This window comes from Bos indicus x Bos taurus, chromosome 22 (assembly GCF_003369695.1).
Source record: "Bos indicus x Bos taurus breed Angus x Brahman F1 hybrid chromosome 22, Bos_hybrid_MaternalHap_v2.0, whole genome shotgun sequence".
NCBI lineage: Eukaryota > Metazoa > Chordata > Mammalia > Artiodactyla > Bovidae > Bos > Bos indicus x Bos taurus.
This window is the reverse complement of record NC_040097.1, coordinates 47,790,854-47,818,388: the sequence shown is the minus strand read 5'-3', so window position 1 is coordinate 47,818,388 and position 27,535 is coordinate 47,790,854. Positions and strand designations below refer to the sequence as shown.

At 44.2% G+C, this 27,535-nt stretch overlaps 1 protein-coding gene across 4 annotated transcripts in view; it reads left to right on the top strand.

Moving 5' to 3' along the window:
• The window catches only part of MYRIP (myosin VIIA and Rab interacting protein), a 227,076-nt gene that overhangs the window by 85,542 nt on the left and 113,999 nt on the right, over window positions 1-27,535 (top strand). For all 4 annotated transcript variants that reach the window (XM_027522735.1, XM_027522739.1, XM_027522738.1 and 1 more), the window contains exon 3: window positions 22,773-22,994. In XM_027522735.1, the coding sequence (XP_027378536.1) occupies window positions 22,773-22,994 (222 nt within the window). The remainder of the gene's footprint in view (window positions 1-22,772; window positions 22,995-27,535) is intronic.

The window sequence follows — 27,535 nt, the reverse complement described above, 5'->3', positions numbered from 1 at the left end:
TTACTGGGTTCTTGTCTCATAAAGAAATGGTAGGAAACATTGAGCTCTTTCACCTTCAGAGTGAGAGAATAAGCCTCATGATAACTACAGCTGAATTCCTCCAGTCAGTCATTCAACAAACACTGCTCAGCACCTTCTTGCGTCAGGCTCTGGGCCAGGTGCTGGGTTTAGAGCAGCGAGAAGGCCTGACATCATAAGATTTTAAGACTGGGAGTGACTTATCGTATCAGCATATCTGAAAGATCATCCTGCTGTCCCCATGACAGGCAGCAGAGCTGGCGTAGACTGACGAGACGTGGCGCGGTAGGTAACTTGCACCAGCATGGTGGCTGTGGCAGTGGAGAGAAATGAGCAGATTCAAGAGGTATTCCAGGGCGGGTCCAAAAGGCGATGGTGGCTGATTGGACATCACGGATCAGAGAAAGAGAGGAGCTGGGGAGAACGCTAGGTTTTTGGCTTCGGGAATCCCACGGAAGGTGATCCCAGGTCCTCGGAGCTCACACAGCACACACGGCTGGGGGTGCAGTAATAAACCATCTAGGAAATACTGCCGTCTGTGGCTAGTGTGCGTGTTCCTCCTCACAGGGACAAGTGGTGCCTTATTCTTCTGGCATGAGGCCAAGCATGTCAAAGGCATTTGATCCATGTTGACAAAAAGACAAGTTGAGAATTTGCAGCATAAGGACATAAGGGTGGTTGACCTATGGTGTAGAGTGCTCCCCTCTGCCCATTTAAAATTTCATTTTAAGGAAATGATTTTGAAACTGGACTCCATTATTACCCTACCACTATAAAGACCTACAAGCAAAGGCAACAGAAGCCATACCCTTCTGCCTCAGTGACATAAGAATGTGCTTCGTGACAGGCAGAGCTGAGACCAGGTGAGCAGAAGGAGTGTGTGTGTGTGAGTGTGAGTGTGAGTGTGTGTGTGTGTGTGTGTGTGTTAGTCACTCGGTCGTGTCCAACTCTGCGACCCCATGGACTGTAGCCTGCCTGGCTCCTCTGTCCATGGGATTCTCCAGGCAAGAATGCTGTAGTGAGTTGCCATTTCCTACTTCAGATAGTCCCTTCCCAGCAGTTGAACCCCTGTCTCCTGAATTGCAGGCAGACTCTACCATCTGAGCCACCAGGGAAGCCCATAGAGGGAAATTAAAGCCACTCCAGGTCATATATTAAAGCCAATCAATAGCCATAAACTATTAAAAGAAATATATATATATATATTTACATGTATATATGTATTTATAGCCATATATCAGTGCAAGCTCAGCCAGTCAGTCGTGTCCGACTCTTAGCGACCCTATGGACAGTAGCCTGCCAGGCTCCTCTGTCCATGGTATTTTCCAGGCAAGAATACTGGAATGGGTTGCCATTCTCTTCTCCAGGGGATCTTCCTGACCCAATGATTAAACCCAGGTCTCCTGCACTGCAGGCAGATTTTTACCACCTGAGCCACCAGGGAAGCCCTTAGATAGGTATTTCTTTCATTAGCACCATGAACGGAGAAGGCAATGGCACCCCACTCCAGTACTCTTGCCTGGAAAATCCCATGGGCAGAAGATCCTGGAAGGCTGCAGTCCATGGGGTTGCTGAGGGTCGGACACGACTGAGCGACTTCACTTTCACTTTTCACTTTCATGCATTGGAGAAGGAAATGGCAACCCACTCCAGTGTTCTTGCCTGGAGAATCCCAGGGATGGGGGAGCCTGGTGGGCTGCCGTCTGTGGGGTTGCACAGAGTCGGACACGACTAACGTGACTCAGCAGCAGCAGCAGCAGCACCATGAAACTAAACTCTAGCAATTACTAGCTGATGAAATGTCACCTCAGTTTCTCAGTTAATCCCTGTAAGTCATCCAACTGACTTACTGACAAGAATCTTAACTGATACATAGTCAGTTCAGGCAGGTAAATGGCATTTGGAAGCTAAAGAATGTGCAGCAAGAGTAGAATCAGACAGAGGATGACAAACTGGAACAAGGCAGAGAAGGTGAGAAAGAAACAATGTGCGAAATAACAGTTGAGAACAACCATTAGGAGAAATAAGGCAGCCGCCAGACCGGCATGTTTGTCCTGCTCTGCGTGGGAACTGGCGATCTCTCTCTTGAGTGGCAGCCCGTGAGGCGTCTTCAAGAACTGTCCAGAGTGTGGACATCTCCAGGTAACAGTGGGACCAAAGGAAGAAAACAGGCTTATGAATGAGAACCTCCTGGGGCATCCCCAGAAATGATAGGGGCACTGAAGACCTGCTTGTGCATAGGTTGAAACTCTTGACTCAGGGTTTCACTGATTCAGAATAGCTTCAGAGCTGGAGACCAGACTTAAGAAATTGGTCTGCTTGAGGCACTGAATATTTAACATACTGACTTACAATGATCGCTGTGGATAACGCATGGTGGCCTGGCTTCCCTAATGCACTTTTCTCCATTCCAACGCTGTTTGGAGAATCTATACCTTTGTGGCTTGCTCTTACATGCTCTTTCTCCTCACATCTTTGGCATACCCTGATGTGAATGAAGATGCCTCCCCAACCAAGACAGTTCAGTCCAGTTCAGTGGCTCAGTCGTGTCCTACTCTTTGCGACCCCATGAATCACAGCACGCCAGGCCTCCCTGTCCATCACCAACTCCTGGAGTTCACCCAAACTCATGTCCATCGAGTCGATGATGCCATCCAGCCATCTCATCCTCTGTTGTCCCCTTCTCCTCCTGCCCCCAACCCCTCCCAGCATCAGAGTCTTTTCCAATGAGTCAACTCTTCGTATGAGGTGGCCAAAGTATTGGAGTTTCAGCTTCAGCATCAGTCCTTCCAATGAACACCCAGGACTGATCTCCTTTAGGATGGACTGGTTGGATCTCCTTGCAGTCCAAGGGACTCTCAAGAGTCTTCTCCAACACCACAGTTCAAAAGCATCAATTCTTCGGTGCTCAGCTCTTTATAGTCCAACTCTCACATCCATACATGACCACTGGAAAAACCATAGCCTTGACTAGACGGACCTTTGTTGGCAAAGTAATGTCTCTGCTTTTGAATATGCTATCTAGGTTGGTCATAACTTTCCTTCCAAAGAGTAAGCATCCTTTAATTTCATGGCTGCAATCACCATCTGCAGTGATTTTGGAGCTCACCAAGACAGGACCGCACTCATTTAGTACTGGGAATCTTGTATTCTTGCTTCTGTTTCTGAAAAGCTCACACCTCTGGCCACATGGTGTAATTCAAACTGCTTTTCTGACCCTCCACAACTAAGGCTTGGAGGGGTTTGTACTTGAATAATTCGCCCAGGGCCAGGTAAGTGCGGCCTAGCTGATGCAGCCAGAGTCTGACTGTGACATTTATGAACTTCGTCCTCTTCCCATCTGCCATCTTTCCCTTTGGACATGTTTTATTATCATGCAAAAATTCCCAGACAATGTCAGAGAGCTTACAGCTGTCCTAGAGCTCTGCCTCTTGGAACCCCTTAGGTGTCCATGAGCATGATTCAGCCCAGTGGATTTCAGAGCAGGCATATCTGGCTCTGAGTTCCTAAACCTTCTGCTGCACCACCCTGATGACTTCTCTTCCAAACTCTTAAAGTACTATCCTCTTTAACCTTTATGTGAGGGTCTGACACTAGTCAAAGGAACCAGCGAAATGTTAAAAAGTGTCTATTTGATAGAACTTTGAGCCACAAAGCAGGAGCCTTGCCAGAAAGAAGTCTACAATGCCCAGGAAGGGTTTCCACCCTCTGTCCCTAATGCTGGGACAAGATGAAAGGGGTCTGTGCTATAGGCAATGGTCCCCAACCTTTTTTGGCACCAGGACTGATTTCATGGAAGACAATTTTTCCATGACTGGGGATGGGGGAGATGGTTTCAGGCACAGTAAATGTAATGTGCTTGCATCATCCTGAAGCCATCCCCTCCACTTTACTTCAAATCTAACGCCACCCCTGACCTGACAGCAGGTACCAGTTTGCAGCCTGGAGGCAGGGGACCCCTGCTGGAGGGTCAGAGCTCCACTGGGGGCTATCCGCCTTGTGTTGGGCTCAAGCCAGGTTGTCCACATCCTGCTTCTTCCCACTCCCCCGCCTTGTTTTGGGTCTTCCCTGTTTGTCTGCTCCTGTACATCGCAGGCTCCTGTCTTACTAAGCCAACTCTGTGACCCATAGTACCTGACCCTGTGCTATGAGAGAGTCAGTATCAAGTCAATACTTATTCAATGCATGAAATAACACTTGTTTATATCTCAGACCTCATTTTAGCATCAGGTGTTATTTCTATAATTAAGTATGTCCATTCTCTGGCCTCATTGGCCAGTACACTCTCTCTTTGTTCATGGCTCCAATGTCAAAGCAGATGCATGAAATTAATAAGTCAGAACGATCATGATTTTCAAAACTATACAGATGAGAGTATTAAAAGGTAGAAAACAGGCTTCATAGGCAAGTGATTTGAAACAATATGATTTGACTTCATGGGCATCCAAATGAAGAATTTTGTGATGGGAGCATAGCGGTGTAGCTCCTCGTGCCTAATGGCCCAGGTTTGAGCGTGCCGCGCGTGTTGGACACACATCATGCTCATCTGCTGAGTATCTCCACTATATTTTACAACATAGTAGGTGTAATATCATGCAATAGTTTGCAAATCTCCTTTGCAATGGAGTCTACAGTGGTGAAACAAACCAAATACACTAAAATGTAATGCACATACATACATTTATAATTAGAAATTGTGAAACGTCTGTCAAGGAGACAAGTGCTATGAGAGAGAATTACAAGAAGACTTAGTTCACTCTGAAGGATAAGGGAAGGCCTTCAGTGGGGAAATGGCGAAGAGCGAATGGACTTGGGCTGAGTGAACACTGGTGAGAGGAGCTTTCAAGATGAGAGATCATATGGAAACGCCTCAGAAAAGGCAAGACCAAGGCGTTTTCAAAGAACAGCCAGAAATTGAACAGGTGGTGTGTTTAGAGCATCAGGGGAGGGGGTGTGTTTGGAGGCAACAGGCCATGTGGGCTCCTAGTATATCTTGAGAAAAACTGAAATCTGTGAACATATGTTAAGCAGGTGGGTGACCCAATCAGATTTTCACTTTTAAAAGGTCCTCCTTTGCTGTAGTTTAGAGATGGAAATCAGGGGAAGATTAGGAAGTGTCTCCAGTTCAGAAAGAGGTTGTTGCCCTGGTCCCAGGGGAGATGAGACTGGATTAGACTGGGCGTGGGTGGTGACGGCAAAGATGGAGACAAGAAGATAGATGTCAGATTATTTTCTACTTAGGATCACGAATGTGTAGAACCTGGGCTGACTATGCTACGTAAGGAGAAGCCAGATCAAGAAGATCTCTGTGGCTTTAGCAGTTGGGGAAGATGGAGGAGGCCTCCACTGAGCTCAGCAAGCCTGGGATGAGAGCAGCTCTGCAGGGACAGAGCAACAATCTGAAACAGGTTAAACCTGAGGCCCCCAGGAGATGACATCCACGAACTCACCTGAGGGAGATGTGACTGAGCACCCACCCTTCCTAGAAGGTTTCCTGGTAGACATGAATCATGCTACCCCATCAGTCTAAAGACTAACAGGGTAACTCCGGAATGTCGTACACGTGCAGCAGGCACTGTCTAGCGTCTGCACTCACTGTGGGTTCTATCTGAGTCATGAGAACAGCCGTGTGCTTGAGTGGAAAATCACCATGGTGGTCTCCCTTACGTACCAGTGGAGTGGGGAACGTGTGCATGCGAGAGCCAGTTTCTCCTCTGCGTGTGTGTATGGCCTCAGCACATGTTTCAGGAAAATCTGTTTGCTTTGGAGAAATAACTCATATTGGTGTACCCTTCTGGGTCACTTGGAGACAGCGGCAGCCTCTATTTTTGGCAGAATTCTGTCTCAAGCTAATGCATCCAGCCATGGAGAAAGCAGTTTCAAAATAGACCTGATCAGCTGTCAGGGGACAATTCATCTTGAGATAATAGCCCTGAGGCCTTGGCCAGCCAGCGTTCCTCTATGAGCTACTGAGCAGGCTGTCCTCTGATTCTGCATTTGTTTAAATGTTTCAAAAATATGCACAGAGAGCCATTTTTAAAACAGGGGATCCTCAAGGGAGGGAAGGTATAGAGAGGCAAAGGTACAGGAACTCTCCCAGCCTAGCCAGGTGTCCTGTTCCCTTTAGTCTTCCTGACCTGGGTTCAAACCCTCTCTCATTCCTTAATTGACTCTGAGATGAGAGAAGGTTAAGTTCAACCTGCATGGACCTTGGTTTCTCCTGCTCATGCTGGTAAGGTGCCTAGGAAGCCTAACATGACTCCTTGCCGTAGGAGGATAGGTTCTCCAGAGAAACAGGACCAGAATGATGTGTAGTGTGTGTTTTGTGTGTGTAGAGAAAGAGAGAGTTTAAGGAAGAGACTCACATAACTATAGATCAGATCAGATCAGTCACTCAGTCATGTCCGACTCTTTGCGACCCCATGAATTGCAGCATGCCATAGAGACTTGGTAAATAGAAAATCTGCAGGGTGGGCTGGCAGGCTGGAGACCCAGGGAAGAGTTACAGCTCAAGTCCAAATTCAGTCTACTAGCAGAACTCCCTCTCCTCCATGGAAGGTCAGTCTTTCTGTTAAAAATCCAACTGATTAATGTATATACACTATTATATATAAAACAGATAATCAACAAGGACCTACTGCTTGGTACAGGGAACTCTACTCAATACTCTGTAATATAGAAGGGAATGAAATATAAGGGAAAAGAATCTGAAGAATAGATATATGTATATGAATAACTGAATCACTTTGCTGGACACTGGAAACACAACATAGTAAATCAACTATATCCCAATATAAAATAAAAATTAAAGATAAACCCAACGAATTGGATGAGGCCTACCCCCCCTACATTATGGAATCTACATTACCCAAAGGCTACTGATTCAGATGTTATAAAAAGTACTTTGATAGTGACATCAAGATGTGTTTTACCAAGTATCTGGGTACCCGGTGACCCAGCAAGTTGCCATCTAAGATTAACCATCACACAGGTCCTCAAAAATGCCATTTTAGACTTTTCCAGCTCTCCTTGCTCAGTTCCACCCTCAGAAGGGCCTTCAAGTAGAGTTCTCTTACTCCCTATTATCTACCTCATGATTCTCTCCTTTTAGGTCTGAATCACCTTGCATTTAGGATATTATATGTCACCAAGTAGCATCTCCATGTATGCTTAATAAAGGGCCACATAAATTATGTAAGATTCATTTATAAAAGCAAAGGATAGAAATGTCAACAGGGAAGAGCTTATTCTGTAAAAATGTTAAAGTAATGGATAAATGTAGATGTAGGCTTCAGGACACACATTTTACCATATTATTGAAACAGAAATCTATACCTGAAGGCTCTGCAGGCCATGAAACTAATACTGTCTTTCTTCCCCAAATGGTCTTTTGTGTATTCAATTTCAGACCCTGTTCTCTGGCTTAGCCAGGCTTTGAGTCCCCACTTTGGCCTCAGTTTTCTCTGTAGATAAACAGGGGAGTGCAGTAGGAAGGTGTGGGTAGGTAGGGAATGGACTGTCACTGTGACTCCAGAATGAAGAGGTGGCTCAGACACAAAGGCGCGTGGGTTGAAAGCAGAGCTGGGAAGAAAGCTCTTCAGCGGTGTTGGTAATTACAGCCGGACCCTGCAGGACAGCTGGCATCACAGCTCTCCATGCGAACACTCAACCTCAGGAGGTCTGACAGTTCCACAGCCAGAAAACACACTTATTCCAGTCAACACCCACAAACCTGCAGTATTATTAAGGGAATGAGCAGTGGACAGAATTTCAGATTCTCTACGGTCGGTTTTGCCTCTCATCTGAGCACAGGGAAACGAGGAGATAGGAGCTGGTGGCCTTCAGGGATGCAGACGTGGGCAGATGTTTCCGGCGGAGACTCCACCCAGTCAGTCTGCTTCCTGAGCCTTTTCTGTCTCCTTGCTGGAAGCTCCTGCTGCCCGTCTTGGCCCCAGGACTGGGAGTGGGGTGGCAGGACTCACTGTAGGGAAGCCAAGGCGATGGAAGGGTGGGATGGAAGGGGAAGAAGTAGCAGCACAGGGGCTCCTTGCTGGGGTGAGGCTTCCAGCAGGGTCACGAGCTGTGGTGTCATGCAGATGGGAGCTCAGAGCTGCACAGCCCCCGTGTGGAGCCAGCTGGACCCTTGTCCTGTGCAAGGTCACCACGGTGGAGGATGCCCCAGGGCTTCCTGAGTAGCCCTGCTGAGATACAGTCTGAGATGGGCTTCAAGGGGACATAGGTCTTCTGGACTGACAGGACTGTCTCCTGAGATCAGAAATCCCTCACATCACTGGAGATGCCATGTCCTAGAAAAACTGCCTTTCTCAGGGGTCCCATTAAAAGGTCATACTGATGCTACAAATATCATTACAGTGATTTTAAAAAATGGCAAGTGATTTTATCACATGCCCATGATGTACAAGTGCTATGAATGTGTATTTCTAGTCCTTGCAACAGTTCTGTGAGGTGAACCTTATTGGCCCCATGTTACAGAGGAGTAAAACTGAGGTCAGAGAACTGAAATACTGGCTCAGGATTCTCTCCTGGGCTTCCTGATGCCAGGCCTGTGCTCTTCACACAGCACTTTCTCAATAAAGATGATTTTCCTTTCTTCATCCAAGGGAGGATGAGCATAGGAAAGGGAACATTATCCTGGCAACTAGGAAGGAAAGATTGCAAAGGAGAAGAGTCCTGGGCAGATTGCCAGCCATTTAAGGGCAAACCAGTCAAGGGAGCTATATGTCCAGGCAGGGAGATGCTAGTGGGAACGGGACGGTGTGGTTGTTTTGAAGAACAGAGACGGAGGCTTTCTGGGAATTCTGCTGGACAGCAAGGCCAAGGAGAAAAAGGAGTGCCGAGACGTGAGGAGTTTGGCCACCAGGGACTCACGGGAAGCTGGCCTCAGGAAGCGGCTGCCAAGGTGATGGTGGAAATACCTCTGGCATCCAGTGCCTGGAGGGGAGGAGAATCAAGGCAGAGGAACTCTGGCCACTCTGCACATTCAAGAAGGAGCGAGTCAGAGAGGTGACAAGTAGCAGTGACCAGTGACAGACCCCAGAGGCCCATGAAGTGATGCTCCTGATGGACAGGCCACCATGCTTCCCTCTGGTTCCAGGAGGAGGACAGAGCAACCCCTTGTGAACGGTGAGCTAGGAGGTATCAGAGGCTCTTGAAAACAAAGCTGCCCATCTGTCTGGGTCACTTTTAGACCATCCTCACATCCAGCCCCACGCGGTGGTGGGTTTGGCCTGTTTCTACATACAACACTGTGCTTTGTCTTGGGCCCCCAGCCCAGTGGGGTGACTTCAAGCTGACATCCTTCCCCTGGGCCTGCCACCACTGTGGCGATACGTGGTCTTCACTATAGACTTGCGTCATCCCGCTTTCCTTTTCATCCCGACGCGCCCAGAGTCCTGCTGCTCTCAGCCTCATCACTCAGCCTCCCCTCCCCGTTTTGGCCCTCACTCTGCTTGACACCTGGCCCTGCCCTCCTTTCTCACAGTCAGGTCAATCTGTCTATAAGGGAAAAACCCAAAAGACCAATAGATACACAGTGATGAAACAGGGTGTTTCTTTCTCACATAGAAGAAATGCAACAGTGGGTTCAGAACTAGTGTGGTGGCTCCTCCACATCATGAGGACCCAAGAGCCTTTGTTTTTGATCCACACAGGTTCCCAAGGTCAAATCACAGATGGAGTTGGTGGCTAGAGCTTGTGCTGTCATGAACTTAGAGTGAGATGGGGAGGAATCGCAGAAAACCAGAGAGACCCCCTCCTGGCTGAGTGAGGTCCCTCTCAGTGCCTTGTGTACCGCACGTCCTTCCACTTTTATCTCACGGGCCAGAACTTAGTCACACAGCCCCATGCAGCTGCCAGGGGTGCTGGGAAGCCCGGTCTTGATTCTAGGAGGCAGTGGCTCAGCTCAAAGTCAGTGTTCTGTCAGTGAAGGACAGAAGACTGAGTGGTTGTCTTCCCTTTCCTCCTTCTGTCCCTCCTTCTCTGCAATGCCCATGCTTGCCATCAATCATGGTTTAGGTTTTTTTTTTTTTTTCCTGGGTTCAGTGTCTTAGACTGCTGAGAATGGGAGAAAATTAACACGTCTGACCTTAATGTAGCCCCAAGATTATAGCCAGGCCGTGAGCTTACCCCCCGCCACCCCCGCTCCTTGCAGTGACAGTGTCACTCCCGCCGTGCATGCCCAGACACCTGCCTGTGATTACGCTCAAGGGAGGCAAAGCGCTGCAGCAGCTGAAGGCAGCTGCAGTTTCTGTCCAGAGTGCTCTCCCTTTTTTGTTTAATGAACCAACCTTTACTGACAGAACTAAAAGCGAGAAAGTAGAAATTCTGGGGCATGGGGAAGATAAACAATCCCCACTCCAATGTTAGAAGCGCTTTTAGGCAAAAAAACAATTAAATACATAAAATGAGAAATCTCAAAAGCTACAGCCTTAAGGCATCCTCATGCAGTGACTTAAAATCTAAGTAAAGGGAACCATCTGAAAAATAAAACCTCAGGCTAGTTCCTAATATGTAAAGATATAAAAGCGGTTTTTTATTTTCATAAACTTACTTCACATTCAGATGTATAAATATTTACTTATGAAGCCCATGAGTTAATGAAATGAAGCCATATTAATGAGTGAAACTACCTGAAATCAGGACTTACAGATGTGGTCTAGTAATGATGTTAACAGCCTATTTACTTTGTATATATTTTCTCATACATAGTTCATAATATGATGAGATCTGGAGGCACATGGATTAGCACTTCTACATGGTCACCCTATTTCCAGGTTGTCTCACTTCAGTTACGCTCCTCTGTCCAGTGTAAACAGCAGGCACAGCTATCTTGTCAATCTGCCCAGCACACAATGGTCAGTGAGCCTGGATAGGTCAGGTTAACCTACCAATGGCTTCAAAATATTAAAATATAGTACATACTGTTACCAAAAGTGGAATTCAACAACTTACCACTCAAAAGCCAATAAAGAGGCAAAGTTGTTGGAAAGGGAAGTTTGCTTTCTTTTGGAGGCCAGCAAACGGATCGGCGGGGGGGTTGGGCCAGGGTGCAGACTCGGTGGCAGCTTATGTCATGGCTACAGTCTGGTCATCATGTACTTAACTTCTTCCACCTGGTGGGGGTTTCAATATTCACAGTACAGCTCCAAGGATATGACTTAGACTATTATCTATAGCCTTTGAGAAGGAACTAAAGGTTCCTAACTTTGCTTAATGACTAGACTATTATTATTGAATCTTGACTGCTTTGCTTTGGCTTTGCATTTTCTCACTTCTCTGATTAAACTTATTCTTTGGCTTAAGTTTTTCCATAGACAAAAGGCAAGTGGAGAACATGGAGGGGAAGGACCATAGGGTCCCACTCCATTTCAAACCCACCCTTTCTTTGATACTCCTCAGTCTTGAGGAGGGACAGGTGCAGAACCAGAAAGGGAATAAAGTGTTGGATAGAGAGGTTAATCATAAACTTTTTACAGGAACTTGGTGTTAGTTCCATGACTGTTCCAAGTTTTCCCCAAATCTTTGAGGGAATAGGGCAAAAACTGCTATGGATCCTTCCTGCCAAAGTGGGGCATAGTCCTGCATAATTTGGGGAATGGACACAGAGTTGGAAATAATCTTGAGTTTCAAGCTTAGCATCAGTATTTTGTATTATGAAAACACCTCTCTCTGTGATTACTTTGTCATAGTACCTGGACAAACATGTGAAAATTAGTAGACATATTACAATGAGGATAATAATCAAGATGCAGTTTTGGATTATTCTCTGAATGTGTTATTTCCCCCAAAATGGTTAAAGCAGATAAACAATTTATGTTTCAGTTCAGTTCAGTCACTCAGTCGTGTCTGACTCTTTGCGACCCCATGACTCACAGCACACCAGGCCTCCCTGTCCATCACCAACTCCCTGTCCATCACTCAAACTCATGTCCATCAAGTCGATGATGCCATCCAGCCATCTCATCCTCTGTCATCCCCTTCTTCTCCTGCCCCCAATCCCTCCCAGCATCAGAGTCTTTTCCAATGAGTCAACTCTTCGCATGAGGTGGCCAAAGTACTGGAGTTTCAGCTTCAGCATTAGTCCTTCCAATGAACACCCAGGACTGATCTCCTTTAGAATGGACTGGTTGGATCTTCTTGCAGTCCAAGGGACTCTCAAGAGTCTTCTCCAACACCACAGTTCAAAAACATCAGTTCTTCAGCACTCAGCTTTCTTCACAGTCCAACTCTCACATCCATACATGACCACTGGAAAAACCATAGCCTTGACTAGATGGACCTTTGTTGGCAAAGTAATGTCTCTGCTTTTGAATATGCTGTCTAGGTTGGTCATAACTTTCCTTCCAAGGAGTAAGCATCTTTTAATTCCATGGCTGCAGTCACCATCTGCAGTGATTTTGGAGCCCCCAAAAATAAAGTCTGACACTGTTTCCCCATCTATTTGCCATGAAGTGACGGGACCAGATGCGGTGATCTTAGTTTTCTGAATGTTGAGCTTTAAGCCAACTTTTTCACTCTCCTCTTTCACCTTCATCAAGAGGCTTTTTAGTTCCTCTTCACTTTCTGCCATAAGGGTGGTGTCATCTGCACATCTGAGGTTACTGATATTTCTCCCAGATCTTGATTCCAGCTTGTGCTTCTTCCAGCCCAGTGTTTCTCCTGATGTACTCTGCATGTAAGTTAAATAAGCGGGGCAACAATATACAGCCTTGACGTACTCCTTTTCCTATTTGGAACCAGTCTGTTGTTCCATGTCCAGTTCTAACTGTTGCTTCCTGACCTGCATATAGGTTTTTCAAGAGGCAGGTCAGGTGGTCTGGTATTCCCACCTCTTTCAGAATTTTCCACAGTTTATTGTGATCCACACAGTCAAAAGCTTTGGCATAGTCAATAAAGCAGAAATAGATGTTTTTCTAATAGGCCACAAACAGCCTGTTTTGGTTAGCCTAAATGTCACATTAAATCATGTATAAGCCAGGATGATTTCCCCATGCCTCAACATGTGAAAATTTCTTTCATCATTTTCCCCCTTTAATAGCACATCTTTCCATAGAAAGCACTGACAATCAATATATTTTTTCAACATTGCCAGAGTGGTTCAGTTGCCTGCTCTGGGTCTGTTCATGTCCCTCAGTGCTAGGCTTACTGTTTGTTTCTATTATGTATTGACTTAGTTATTCACATTGGGAGAAACCTGATCAGATGTAACACACCAGTACAGAGGTGTGCTGACGGGGAAACGTTTGATAGTATACGTTTTATCAGTTATACCCGATTGTCATACACACGTACACGTGCTTCAAGCAGGAGACTTAGAGCCGGCAGTGCTACACATCGTAAGTGGTTAAGTTACACCCTGCGACAACTTCACTAGACAATTTGTGACTAGAAATATGACTGACAACATAGTACCATATTGTACTATGTTGTACATATTCAAACTTTAGAAACATCATACAACTTCTAGAACACTTATATTAATGATATTTACCCATACAATATAACCTAAGAATGTTTATCATTTGACCATGTTTTCCATATAATTTAATACACCAAATAATCCTCATTCATTTAGAAAACCTTTGTTCTCTTAACAGAGAGAAACCCAAACTCAGTCTTGTATCAATTTAGTAATAGTAAAATTGATTTATTTAATTAAATTCAATCTATCTTAAAGTGCAAAGTTCTTTTCTCAGAGTTTCTTTTTTTATATATAAATCTTTTATCACTTTCTCCATATTAATTTGTCCCTTTTTTTCTCATCCAGAACCAGCTGAAGCTAAAATTATTGTTTTATTCCTCAGCAAAAATACTTTAGTTTTTTTATACTTTCTCTCACCAACACATAGCCTACTTGCTTTACACACTGAAATGCTTCCCTTATCATTTTTACATATTACAATTTTTAAACTTTCAAATATCTTAACAAAACCAAGAGACAAGTCATTGAACTATGTGTTATATCAGCATTCTCTGATTGGCAAACTTAAGAACATATTCCGTAATCTATAACATACATTTTTCTCATAACACAATTTCTCTTCAGTGTGGTATAAAATGTGGGTATATGAACCCAAACATCTTTCAAAGTTCTACTGATTAACCCAAGACTGAAGTCTTGGGCAGAGTGGGCTGTGTCTGTTATCTCAAGCACATGGTAAGAGTTAACGTCAAGCTTTCTCCTAGCCAGATTTTTGTTCTCTCGGGTCTCTCAGAAAACCGTATTTTATCAAACTAGCTGTCTCTAACTACATATGTAAAAAGAACCAGTTTTGGAGTTTCAAAAGAGTTTTTATCTTAACCAATTTTCTCTGGAGTCTGAAGAATACTGCTGGCCACACAATGGTTTTTGTTTGTTTGCTTGTTTTAAATCTTTCTTTTTCTTAGTCATAGTTGTGTAGGTAAACTTTTCTTAATGAACTGAACCTGAATTTCCCAGTTTACAAAAGGCAACGAGAATACCAATCACACAAATGGAACACACACACACCAGAAGACAGGACTATCACAAATCCCCCAAAATAATGACCAATAAGGAGTCCCAAATAAACACTTCCCAACACAAAGGGTCCTCCAAGTAGATATGACAGAACCGACTCACAAAAACACCGAGATAGAATCTCATAGTCACAAACCAAGGGTAGACACAGGTCAGAACCAAAGGGCAAAATGCCCAAATAGCAGCCCGTCCTCACAAACGACCCTCAACGTCAAATGCACGTCAGAACCGATGGCAGAAATACCCAAAGGACACTCTGCTCACAGACAGGCTTCAACATCAGACACACGTCGGAACCAGCTGGCAGAAAGCCCAAATAGCACTTCATGCTCAAAAGAGAAGTTAGCCAGGAGCACACCGGTGGACTTGGTCTTGGAGCTCGTCAGCTCGTCCAGAGGCATCTTTCCGTTCCACCAAGGATAAGCTCACATGCCGTTGGCAGTCAGTGCCCAGCATGGAAGAAACAGGGAGAATCCCTGAATCGGTTTCAGCCGCTGCTAGGAATGCCCCCCTAAATCCTTCTCCTGGGGTCAGTGAACCACGAGCAAGGGGCTTCTCACGGCTGCCCCAGGGCATCGTGATGGCAGCAGCTCTACTAAGGAAAACTCGCGGGAGCCAGATATCACGAGAGCGTGGCCTCACGTTGGGAGCCAAACTCTTAGTGAAAGTGGGCCCAGGTGGCTGTAAAGCCAATAAAGAGGCAAGTTTGGTGGAAAGGAGAGGTTGCTTTATTTTCTATTATTTATTTTTTTATTAATATCTAGAACAGTCTCTCTCCGCCTCCCTGATTTGCAGCCCCTGCACCTCCATTCTTCCTGAGAAGAAAAAGAGAGAAGTCATTCATAGCTATTAAGGAGGAGGTGGAAAGTATGATTGCCCTCCCTACTTTCCTGAGCTGTGAAGATAATGAGTGAAAAACTGGCTCTGTGAAGACCCAGGAGGGTCCTGCCCCAAGCCATCATGAGGTTTAGGAAGGCAGACACAGCTGGGGCTGTTTGGAGGTGAGGGGACGATCCTGGAATGTAAGTGAGCTGGGTCAGTAAGCAGCTTCAGGTGGGGATGTTTCTCCTAGACATTGCCCATCTGATCTGACAAGCCTACCACCATGGAGGTGTGACCCCTCTTGCAAGCTAGATGCCCTTTGGTTTTCCTTTTTCACATGCTCCCAGCCAGCCTGGGTTTGTAATGAAACTCTAATATACTGTGATATTGATGTGAGTCCAGAGCGTGAAGGTCTCAGCTTCTCTGGTGACCTGGCCATTCTTCTTTTCGAGAAAAGAATTATAATGCCCCCAGGGTGCCTTCGTTTGTTTTTCAATAACTCTGTCTGCTCAAGGTCAGGACAGATGTGTGTCTGATTTCACCATCTTCCCTCCAGATTGCAAATGAAAGTCAGTAAGCGACTTCCATAGTCTATTTTGAAACTGGGGGGATGTGGGAATTCCCTCATTTTATGAAACATAGAGCTTACTGTCTGTTTCCATTCTTTTTACTTACGTTCATGGATTCCACAGAGATGGTTTATATAAATGTGCATTCATTTTACAACATTTTTTTCTGAACTGTGATGGTAAATCCCTTCATAGATTATAGGCTAAAGATGTTAAATATAAACTATGACTCTCTTCAGTAACCCCACATTTTTCAATATCATTATTTTTTTTATATGGTGACGGTAACCAGCAAAAATGTGTCAAGATACAGGAAGGTTTTAACCATCCCAACCCTCACCACCTTGGGAGACCAAAAAAAAAAAATTAAAAATCACTAGTTCTTTTTAAAAATGACTGGAGACATTAATTTTTGTCTAAACCATACTTTCAATCAAATCATCTAGTTTCCTGACGTGGTATGGGCTAGCTGATTTCTGACAAATGACCTTTAGTCAAATATTCCTGAAGATGGGACTTCCCTGTGGTCCACTGGCTAAGACTCTGCCCTTCCAAATGCAGGAGGCTGGGTTCGATCCCTGGTCAGGGAAGTAGATCCTACATGCCACAACTAAAGATACTGGATGCTACAGTTAAAGAAAGAAAGAAAGAGCCTGAGTGCTGCAGCTAAAACCAGGTGCAACCAAATAAATAAATATATTTTTTTAAAACATCAAATATTCCAGAAGATCCAGTGGGGAAGTGGGAGCCTTTTCTAAGCACCTGCTGTGGGGCAGAAGCTTAGCGGGTTTGAACTGAAATAACATCAGACTTCTGTGGAGGCGCTTTGATTTTTTAGGCACCTACTGGTCTACTCAGTTACATTTTTCTCATTAACTTCTGCAACAGACATTTCAGGATACTGCTGCTATCCTTCTTTGACAAAGAAGAAAGAAAGAAATAGGTTTAGAAGAGCTGAGTAACTTGTAGCCATTAGGAGAAGAGTCAACATACCTCAGCACCCCCAACAGCCACCGTTTACTAAGCTGCCTGCAGAAATTCAGGTTGATGGGGCTCCCACAATTCCTTACAGACAATGCTCATATGAAACCTGATGCTCTGGTTTATGGGGCTAAAGGGACCATCGAAAGTTCTGGTTTAAAATGGTCTGCTTCCTTGCAGAGCTGGTAATCACCATGTACCTGGTGTGTGTCTATTAACTCTACCATCCAGAGGGAATCTTTAAGTGTTTATTTTCCGTACTGTGATATGCTGAACTCTATTAACCTTGAATGAATTTTGATAACACCATCAGGGGGCAGCAGAATGATTCTGCCTGAAATTACACAGTGAGAGGGAGATTACCCATGACATATTAAAAGCAAAACATACTTTTAAATGACCATGACTGTTATTATCCTATCAATTGGGCTCACCCTCTGGAGCCTGGCTCTTAAAAGCATTTATGACATTACTGGCAGAGGTATTCAGTGATTGATTCACTGCTTCACCTCCTGTTCACTCTGCAGCCCATGACAGTGACTCCTGCCCTACCCCCACACACCACCCCGCCACCGCAGTGAAATTGCTTTTGTCGGGGCCGCCCTTGACCTCCGTGTTGCCAGATCCAGTGCACCCTCCTCCACCCTCACGGTAGACACAGTCAGCCATTCCCTCTCTGAAACGTCTTCCTTTGGTGTCTTTCTCAGTCTCTTTGTCTGGCTTCACCTTGTCAATGTTTCAGCCTGAATGTAAACATTTGGGGTATCCGTGACTTGTTTCTAGGCCCTCTTGTTTTCCGCTTGATGCCCTGTCTCCCCTAGGGTGGCTCATCCATTCCCGTATTTATGGAGATGTGTGTGAAGAACACAGCTGGCCCAGATCTGTCCTCTGAGATGCACAAATACCTATCAGTTGTCCACGTGGCAAATCCCTTTAAATGCCTCACAGTTTTCACTAAAACATGCTTCCATCATCGTCATCTCCCCTTGATCCATAACTGGCTTCACTTGCTGCAAAAGCTGGGAACCTGAGACTGGCTCCTGGTTCATCCTTTCCCTCCACCTCTGTATCAGATCCTTCAGCAGGTGTGCCATGCATCTGTCCACCCCTCTCTGTCTCCTATCCTGGCCCAGACCTCACCCATCTACCTAGATGACTGCTCAGCCCTCATGCGAGGTTTCCTCACATGGCTGTCAAGAAGTCCACCTTAAGGTAACAGCAGCTGCTATTACAATGAAGAGTGGATTCTGCTCTGTTCCTGCTCACTAGCCTCATTAACCTCCCACTGCACGTAGGATAAAATCCAGACACTTTTCCAGGGGCTGTGTCTTATCTTCCCTCCCCTTTCTCCAACATTAAGCTCTTTCCTCTGCTGTTTTTTTTTCTCTTGGATTAGCCCCTTCTCAACTAAAATGTCACCTCCCCAGAGAGGACTTCTGTCAGCACACAGTCTAAAGTAGGTTGCCATGTCGTCCTCAGTCCTGCCTGTTCTGTTATTGAATGTCTTACAACTTATAATTGTTGTATAGTTTCTTTAGTTTTTAATCATTTGAATCCCTACTTTAATACATGTTTCATGAAGGGGAGGGACCTATGTCTTTTTATCCCTAGTGCCTAGAACAGTACTATGGGTTTCCCTGGTGGCTGTGCCATAAGGAGTCTGCTTGCAATGTAGGAGACACAGGAGATGCAGGTCCAATCCCTGGGTCGGGAAGATCCCCTGGATAAGGGCATGGCAACCCACTCCAGTATTCCCACCTGGAGAATCCCATGGACAGAGGAGCCTGGCGGGCTACAGTCCACAGGGTCACAAAGAGTCAGAAACACCTGAAGCGACTTGGCATGCACATGCACTAGAATAGTATTATAGCTACTCAGTGAGTGTGAGTTGAGTGAATAGTTGGCAATCTAGATAATAGTGCCTGTAACATGGAGAGTTGTAGCTATGGGCTAGAATTACTGTCTTTCTGATAGCAAACAAGTGACATATATGCCATCACTTCTCCCTGCTATGCCCACGCTAGATGCTGCTGAGTTATGACACTCTAGCCCCACTGAGCCTGCATGCAGTCTCAGCATGTGCTGAGAATCAGAATTGGCATGGCGGTGGACCCAGAAACCATGAAGTGTTGATAGCTTTTCATATATCCATCACAGAGTGATGTATTAAGAAGAGGCTAGGGTCTTCCCTGGCAGTCCTGTGGTTAAGACTCCACATTTTCACTGCAGGGGGTGTGGGTTTGATTCCTAGTTGGGGAACTAAGATCTCAGATGCTAAAAAGTAAAACAAAAAACCCTGAAACCACAGTTAAGATACTACTTCACACCCATACTCAGTGCTCAAGCAACAAGTACACAGTGAGCCTTCCAGCCCAGATACTATCACAAAGCCTTCTTCACACAGAAGCAAGTGTGAGCCTTCCAGCCCAGACACTATCACAAAGCCTTCTTCACACAGAAGCAAGTGTGAGCAAATGTTACGTGCACTGAGACTACTGGATTTCTTGCTGATCCAAATGAATAAGCACTATTTGCTTATTGCCGCTTTGCTCATTTGAAATATCTGGCAACTCCATGAAGTAGGAATTAGTATTGCCGCTCAGAAGGTAGAGGCTCAGAAACGCTGGAAGGGTCTTTGGTAGTAACTGAGCTCAGCTCTGCACCCTCGCCTGTGACGAAACCCATCACTGTTTCCCGCATGGCTGACCATTTGGGGGCCTGCTCCCTCCCAGGACATTTCGGTGCAGGTACCTGGTCTTGTGATTCTTGGTTGATCCTGCAGTCAGTCACTATAGGTTATCCTATACAATTCTCTTTAAGGACTTCTGCCAGGAGGTCCTCTAGGGTAGTATAATCTGAGAAGGGAGAGACGATCCAGAAGAAGGACATTCTTATTTCCTCCTTCAAGTCTGTGATTAAAAATCCTCGATTTGCTTGGGACAAACTTTAGAGGAGTTGGTAAATTTTATTATTAGACTCAGTGATTTTCTTAAAATGCCTTCGGTGTTTTGTATATCAGGAATCAAAACTCATAAAGCTCAAGTGATCTTGTGCGTTGAGTTCACAGAATTTTTTCCTTATTTTTTTTTTTTTTGATCCCCAAGACTTTCTTTCCTGGATGTTTTATCGCATTTAATTTAGTGTCTTTGAAATGTCAATAGAAGAAAGTCAGTTGCTGAGGCTGTTCTTATATTGTTTACAGAGGTCAGAGTGTTGATAACTTAGCTCATCTTCTGTTTTAAATCTGAGGGACTGGATAACAACATCATCATGCCTTAAGGAAAAACCTTCTGTCCTGTTTCCCTATAAATATTTTACTCAGCCAACTATGCATGCTAAGTCGCTTCAGTCGTGTCCGACTCTTTTATGACCCCATGGACTGTAGCCCACCAGGCTCCTCTGTTCTTGGGATTTTCCAGACAAGACTATTGGACTGGGTTGCCATGCCCTCCTCCAGGGGATCTTTCCATCTCAGGGCTTGAACCGAGGTCTCCTGCATCTCCTGCATTGCCACCTGGGAAGCCCCCATTCAGCCAAGTATACATATATCATATTTTACCCTGTAGAATTATCAGCAGGCCTGATATAGTCTCTCTCCCCTTCCAATGCTCAAGCTACAAATGGGTATTGGACACCGCAATGCAGAGTAGTCAGCCTGTGCGTGTACTGGCAGCTGTGGAAGCCAGCCTAGGGCACCTGAAAGCTAAAGCTGTAAATACTCTTTGAATTTTCATGGAAAGATGTTTACGGTGTTTTGTTGTTAAGTGAAAAATTAGATTATAAAACCATACATAGATTTCCAATTCTAGTACCAGGCTGTGATGAGCTAGCCCAGCCCTTCTTTGTACTAAAAACACCTGAAAATCCTAATGAAATCTACAGTTTAATATAATAAAGGGAAAATACTTGCAAATCATATATCTGATAAGGGACTTGTATCCAGGATATATAAAGAACTCTTATAACACAACAATGAAAAAGACAAATATTCTAATTTTTAAATGAGTGAAAGATTTGAATAGACTTTTCTCCAAAGAATATGTGCAAGTGGCCAGTAAGTACATGAAAAGATGCTTAATATTATTCCTCATTGGGGAAATACAAATGAGAAGCACAATCAGATACCACTTCAAACTTCCTCGGATGGCTGTCATAAAAAAGGCAGACAGTAATAAGTATTGATGAGGATGCAGAAAAATCAGAACCCTCATGGGTTGCCAGTAGGATGTAAGGAGGAGTAGCCGAACGACCAAACTGTCTGGTGGTTTCTTGAAAGTTTAATCATTTAACATTTTGACCCAGTAATTCTACTCCTGGGGTTGAAAATATATGTCCACACAAATACTTGCCCATGAATGTTGATAGCAACATTATTCAAAATAGCCAAAAAGTAGAAACAACCCCAATGTCTATTAGTCGATGAATAGAAAAGTAAAATATGGTATATCTGTAAATAGAATATTACTTGACAGTAAAAAAAGGAATGAAATTCTGATACACACTGTAACATGGATGAACTTTGAACATATATGGTATGATTCCATTTATATTAAATAGCCAGAATAGGCAAATTTGTAGAAATAGAAAGTAGATAAGTGGTTGGTAGAGGGTGGGAGAAGTAATAAGCAAGATGTAAAATTTAGAAGCCATAGAAGAAAAGACTGACAGATTTAATTACAGAAAAAATAAACATTTCTAAATGATGAGACACACCGTATGAAAAGTTGAAAAAACAATTGCAAAATGAAGGAAAATATTAGCTACATACATCATATTTCAGGAGGCGCTAGTAATAGAGAACCTGCCTGCCAATGCAGGAGATGTAAGAGACATGGGTTTGATCCCTGGGTCAGGAATATCTCCTGGACGAGGAAATGGCAATCCACTCCAGTATTCTTGCCTGGAGAATCCTATAGACAGAGGAGCTTGAAGGGCTATATTCTGTGGGGTTGCAAAAGAGTCGGACATGACTGAAGCAACTTAGCATGATGCACGTACATTATAGATTCATCAGGGATGAACTGTGTAATCACAAAATGGATATGGAAAAATATAATTATTTTCTGTTCCTGCCTGTGGGTGTCCATCTTTGAACAGAAAAAAAAAAAAAAAATTCAAAACCTTTCAGGTCAGAATAACTTGGTTACTTCCGGTCAGTTTTATCTTGCGTATCTCAGTGTGTTTGGGGGATTCCTTATCTCTCAGGGTTTCTCCTTTGCTTCTCAGAGTATAAAGAAAACAGTGCATGCAGTTTTGCATTAATATAACCAGTTGTGTGCCCAGAATACCCATGAGCTCTTTGGAAAAAGGGAGTTAACTTTTATCCAGCTCTCAAGTCACCAGTGTTTAGGATTAGCCCATCACCCAGAGAATCTTTATTGACTTACATTGATTTGAAAGCTTTTAAAATCCTCGGTGCTTGTTTCCAGGGATATTGAGGGCCAGGATTGCATTTATCATATTCCCAGCAGGGCTGTTGTGAGGATTAATGTTTTAACATAAATGATCTTCTGCTCCTTTAAAAAGGCATTAATTAAGCTAAAGGGTTCTTTTTTAATGTGCTTAGTTTTATAATAACTTATATTTCAATCTGGTGTCTGAAATGTAAGTAGTAAGGTTTTGTGCTTTCTTATAGAAAATATGACATACAGAAGAACATACAATTAATCCACCATTAAGGTTCCTCTCTGGATAATATGTCAAGCCATTGGACTTCCTGAGTTGTACTGTTTTACAGGAAGACCCTACGTGGTAGCTTGGCAGACAGGGGGGCCGGGGTGGGGCGCTTTAGGGAGGGAGCCCCTGAGCTGACGTGCTGTCTCTCTCCTCCTCACCCTCTCCCCCCACCGCCCTCCGGCTCCCAGCGAGATGAAGCAGAGGCTGGACGCGGAAGGCAGCAAGTGCAGCATCCTCTCCAAGCACCAGAAGTTCGTGGAGCACTGCTGCATGCGCTGCTGCGCGCCTTTCACCTTCCTCATCAGCACCAAGCGCCGCTGTGGGGACTGTAAGTTCAACGTCTGCAAGGGCTGCTGCTCCTACCAGAAGCGCGAGAAGGTGTGGGTCTGCTGTGTCTGCCAGCAGGCGAGGTGAGTGGCCGAGTGCACCCTCAGGGTCTCAGCTCCCCGGTGGCACCATCTTCCTTCAAGCGAGTGGGGCCACCAGTGGGTGGTTGGTTGGCATTATTGTGTAAGAAAAGGGAGGGTTACCGAGGAGTTTTCTACATTTGGTGTGTCTGATGCACATAGAACACACCCAAACTTGTTTAATCAGAGCATGAAGGAAGATGATGTTAGGGAGAAGTTGGTAACTTTGCTGGGTTAATCTTGTGATGATGTCTTGTGTGGATATCTCCAGAAGCCTTGGGATGAATATTGTCCCAAATCCAAAAAGATGGAAAAGTTGAGCTCATTTCCTATTTTTCCATATTAGTCAAGTCCATCACTGGAACCAGTCCAGGAAAGAAGTCCAAGATCCATGGGGCAGGTTTTGCTTCTTGAAATTTTTCTAAGGCTCAGTTTGATAGAGAAGTCAGAGTGCCTCAGGTGTGTATGGCCTGTGGGCTGACAGTCTTTTACATTTTGAAGGTTTCCCTAGAAGAGTTTATTTATGTATCAGTAGTAACAAGCTGTATAACCCCTCAGCCTGATACAGGATGCACTGCCAAATTCATCATGGGAAACATTTAGGAATATTTGACTTGAATCAAATGTGAAAAATTTCAGGTAAATAACAGTTTTTAAAACCTGCCCATTTTCTTGAAACAAAAGCAGTTCGTTTACAATGGACTGTTTAGACTTTAAATACCTGGCAAAAGCCGGCGTCTTGCTGGGAGATGGTGTTTGGGGTCACTTTGTGCCGCATCCACTTTGACCATCAGCTTCTCTGCCTCTCATGCAATCTGAAATTCACGTCTTGGTTTAGAAATGATTTACTTAGGGTATTACTGGGACATTCTTTCAGCATATTCATAATTGAGCAATTGGATTTTAAAACACTGTATGTGTCAAATTACTTGACAAACACCTGTATGTATATTGTGTGAAATCCCAATAAAACAGTGGATAGCAGCTCTGTGAAGCTGTGGCGATGACCACTTTTTAGACCCATAGTTTACTCCCCACTGCCCATGACATACTTGTTCTTTCCTGTGTAAATTAAGCCCATTTTGGGTGCATTGGTTTAATTACTAGCTGTTTATCCAGTAGCTACCATAGGCATATGGTTCTTGAGATACTATGGAGCCATGAATAATTATAATAGTAAAAAGTCCTGCTCACAGAAAATTAAGGCACTAGGAGTGGAGAGGAGACCTTTGTGTGGTAATATTAACCGACTGCATCAGAAATGAATGACTGTCAAGCACCCTGGGCCTGTCTATGGTGTGGTTCTACAGGTGTGACTCAAATTAAAATGTAGGTTAGTTTAAAATTTTTAGCTTTGGGACATTAATAATAATGAATGATGGATTACTTACTTTACAAGTTATATAGCTAATAGTGTCAGGCGAGTGTATGCTCCTCGGTTCTGTCTCATCACAACAAAGATTTGCAGTGACGGACATTAAAGCCCTCAGCGTGTCACAGCTCTCGGGTCTTGGACAGACCGTGTTATAGCTCTTAGACAAATCAGTGTTACAGCTCCATGTTACAGCTCTCTTTTATTTAGATAATAACAGGAAAATCCATTCTCATTCTCGAGGCGTGAGGGCTGCTGCTGCTAAGTCGCTTCACTCGTGTCCGACTCTGTGCGTGCGACCCCATAGACTGCAGCCCACCAGGCTCCCCCGTCCCTGGGATTCTCCAGGCAAGAACACTGGAGTGGGTTGCCATTTCCTTCTCCAATGCATGAAAGTGAAAAGTGAAAATGAAGTTGCTAAGTCGTGTCCGACTCTTAGCGACCCCATGGACTGCAGCCCACCAGGCTCCTCCATCCATGGCATTTTCCAGCCAAGAGTGCTGGAGTGGGGTGCCATTAGGGCATGTCGACCCAAAGACGCAAAGAGAAGAGCGCCCCAGCGTGCAGAGGTGGGGGCCGGACAGGGAGAGGGAGAGAGAGCCCTTTGACTCCTCTTTTTATATGTTTTTCCCCCCTGGGCCTGCCCTATGTAAATTGGGTTAGCCAGGAGTGTTGTTTGTCTTTGCCTATTCTAACTACCTAACAGTAGGATACTATGGAATCATTCTCTTTGTCATTTTCTAATTATATATAAATTTCTCTTCTTGATTATTTACTGCAGAGATGCAGTCAAACATTGTAAATAAGGACATATAGTGGTTCCTCTGCAGGGAAACCAAACTTTCTGAGTGAGCCCAGAAACACAGGACAGCCGTTATCATTTGGTGTCGAATTGATTCAGGAATCTCATTCCTACTTTCCTTGGAAACAAGTTGGCCTCTTAGTTCTTTACTTCATTATAAAAAATGCTCTCTCTGATTTTGTTGTTTTGTGCTATTACCTTTAATGCAGACCAACTGGGGAGATTGTTTTCAGAGAATGAGAGAGAAAAATTACCGTTGGAACTGAAATCAAAACATATGTCCTTATTACCCGTGTGGCATTGGCTTTGGTTTTTCTGAGACAACTTAAGCCTTCATTTCTTTTCACCTTCTGTCGAATACCCTTAACTTCTATCTGATCATTTAATGTTTGATGTTCACACAATCCACATGATTCATAAATTAGCATGCTGGCCTTTTAGTATAAAATCCACAGTATGTTTTAGAGATATCCCAATGGGCTTGCAACATCCCTACAGGAGATAAGATATTAAAAAATTACCACTATGAGATAAGGACATTCGCAGGTTAACAATTATATGGAGAAATGTTGAACCTCACTAGAAAGCAAGGGAATAGACATTTATACTTCAAGTAGCTTTTTTTCTTATTAAATTAATGTTTGTTTTTCCGCATTCTCCTCAGTGTTGACAAGGGTAGATTGAAAAAGGCACTCTCATCCATCGCTGGTGAAGTCAAAATGGGCATAACCTTTTACCAACATATAGCAAGAGCCATTAGCATGTTCAAGTCCTTTTACCCTGTAATTTCTAAAACCTTTACCTAAAGAGGCAATGGAATATTTTTAATACAAAAAATTTTTCAGTGAAAAATGAGACGTCCTGGATCACTAAAAATCTACATGTCCAACAATAGAACAGAAGAAGTAAATTAGGATGCATTCTACTTGACAGAGTATGATGAGACATTTAAAATCATGTGGATTAGCATGGGTAAATTCTTCTATTAAAAATTATATATGCGGTGGTTTCTTAGTGAAAGAAGTATTTCGCTTTTTTAAATGGAGAGCATTTATCCGGCACGTACGCTCTGTGGAGTATTTGTGACATAGGAGCCTGGATGCGGTGGAAGTGTTTATGTTAGCAGCACCGTGTGCCAATGTCGTGTAGCTCATTCTGAATAGGGAGCTCTTGCACTGCCATCACACGCTATGATGCAGCAAGTCAAAGAAAGTTACTGTGTACTTGGAAAATCCCATCTTAGCCAGGGCTGTTCAGTGAAAATGTTGTACAATTGACACAGCTCTTGACTAGACTGAAAAAAATTAAAGGAAAAAAAAAATTGAGGCGTGTTGGTGATTAAGTTCCATTCATGTACTGTGAGAGACAGTCTACCCTTCCAGATTTCAGAATAAATCTCGTCTTGAGGAAACACAAAAGGCACACCGAGCGGTATTATGCAAAATAACTGGCCTGAAGTCTTCAAAATGTTGATGTCATGAAAGAAAAAAGAAACTGAGGAAATGTTTAAAGACTAACAAGAAATGATAACCAAGTGGCATGCCTAACCCTTGGTCGACTCTTGAGATGAGGAACGTGGCTGTAGAGGACACTGGGACAGTTGATAATGGATAAGGGTAGAATAGTCCTGCTGCTGCTGCTGCTAAGTCGCTTCAGTCGTGTCCGACTCTGTGAGACCCCATAGACGGCAGCCCACCAGGCTCCCCCGTCCCTGGGATTCTCCAGGCAAGAACACTGGAGTGGGTTGCCATTTCCTTCTCCAATGCATGAAAGGGAAAAGTGGAAGTGAAGTCGCTCAGTTGTATCCGACTCTCTGCGACCCCATGGACTGCAGCCTACCAGGCTCCTCCGTCCATGGGATTTTCCAGGCAAGAGTACTGGAGTGGGGTGCCATCGCCTTCTCCAGAATAGTACTGAGTTCATTTTAAATTTCCTGAAATTTATCATTTTACCTGGTTATGTAAGAGAGCGTCTCCTTGTTCCTGGAAATGTACACAGACACATCTCACGGTAAATGAAGTATTTTTCATTTATTTCCTCCATAAATGCTTACTGGGTTCAGCCCACACAGGAGGCCTGTTCCAAAGCAATCAACTCTTTACCATTCGTCACTGATTTTCTGGAGAACTGTTTGTTCACATGTCCACTTTTAATGTTTGTCGTATAATTTTTTGGTACAAGTTCTTGGTATGCCTTTTGTTTGTAAAGTCCCTTTTTTCTTTTCTTCCTGAAGCCTCCTTGCATAAGTTGCAGGACAGTCATTATGGGGAAGAGGCCAGCCTGAAATTTTGATCTTTTGGCATTTTTCTTTCTTTCTTTCTTTCGACTGCAGCTTGCAGGATCTCAAGTTCCTTGACCAGGGATTGAACC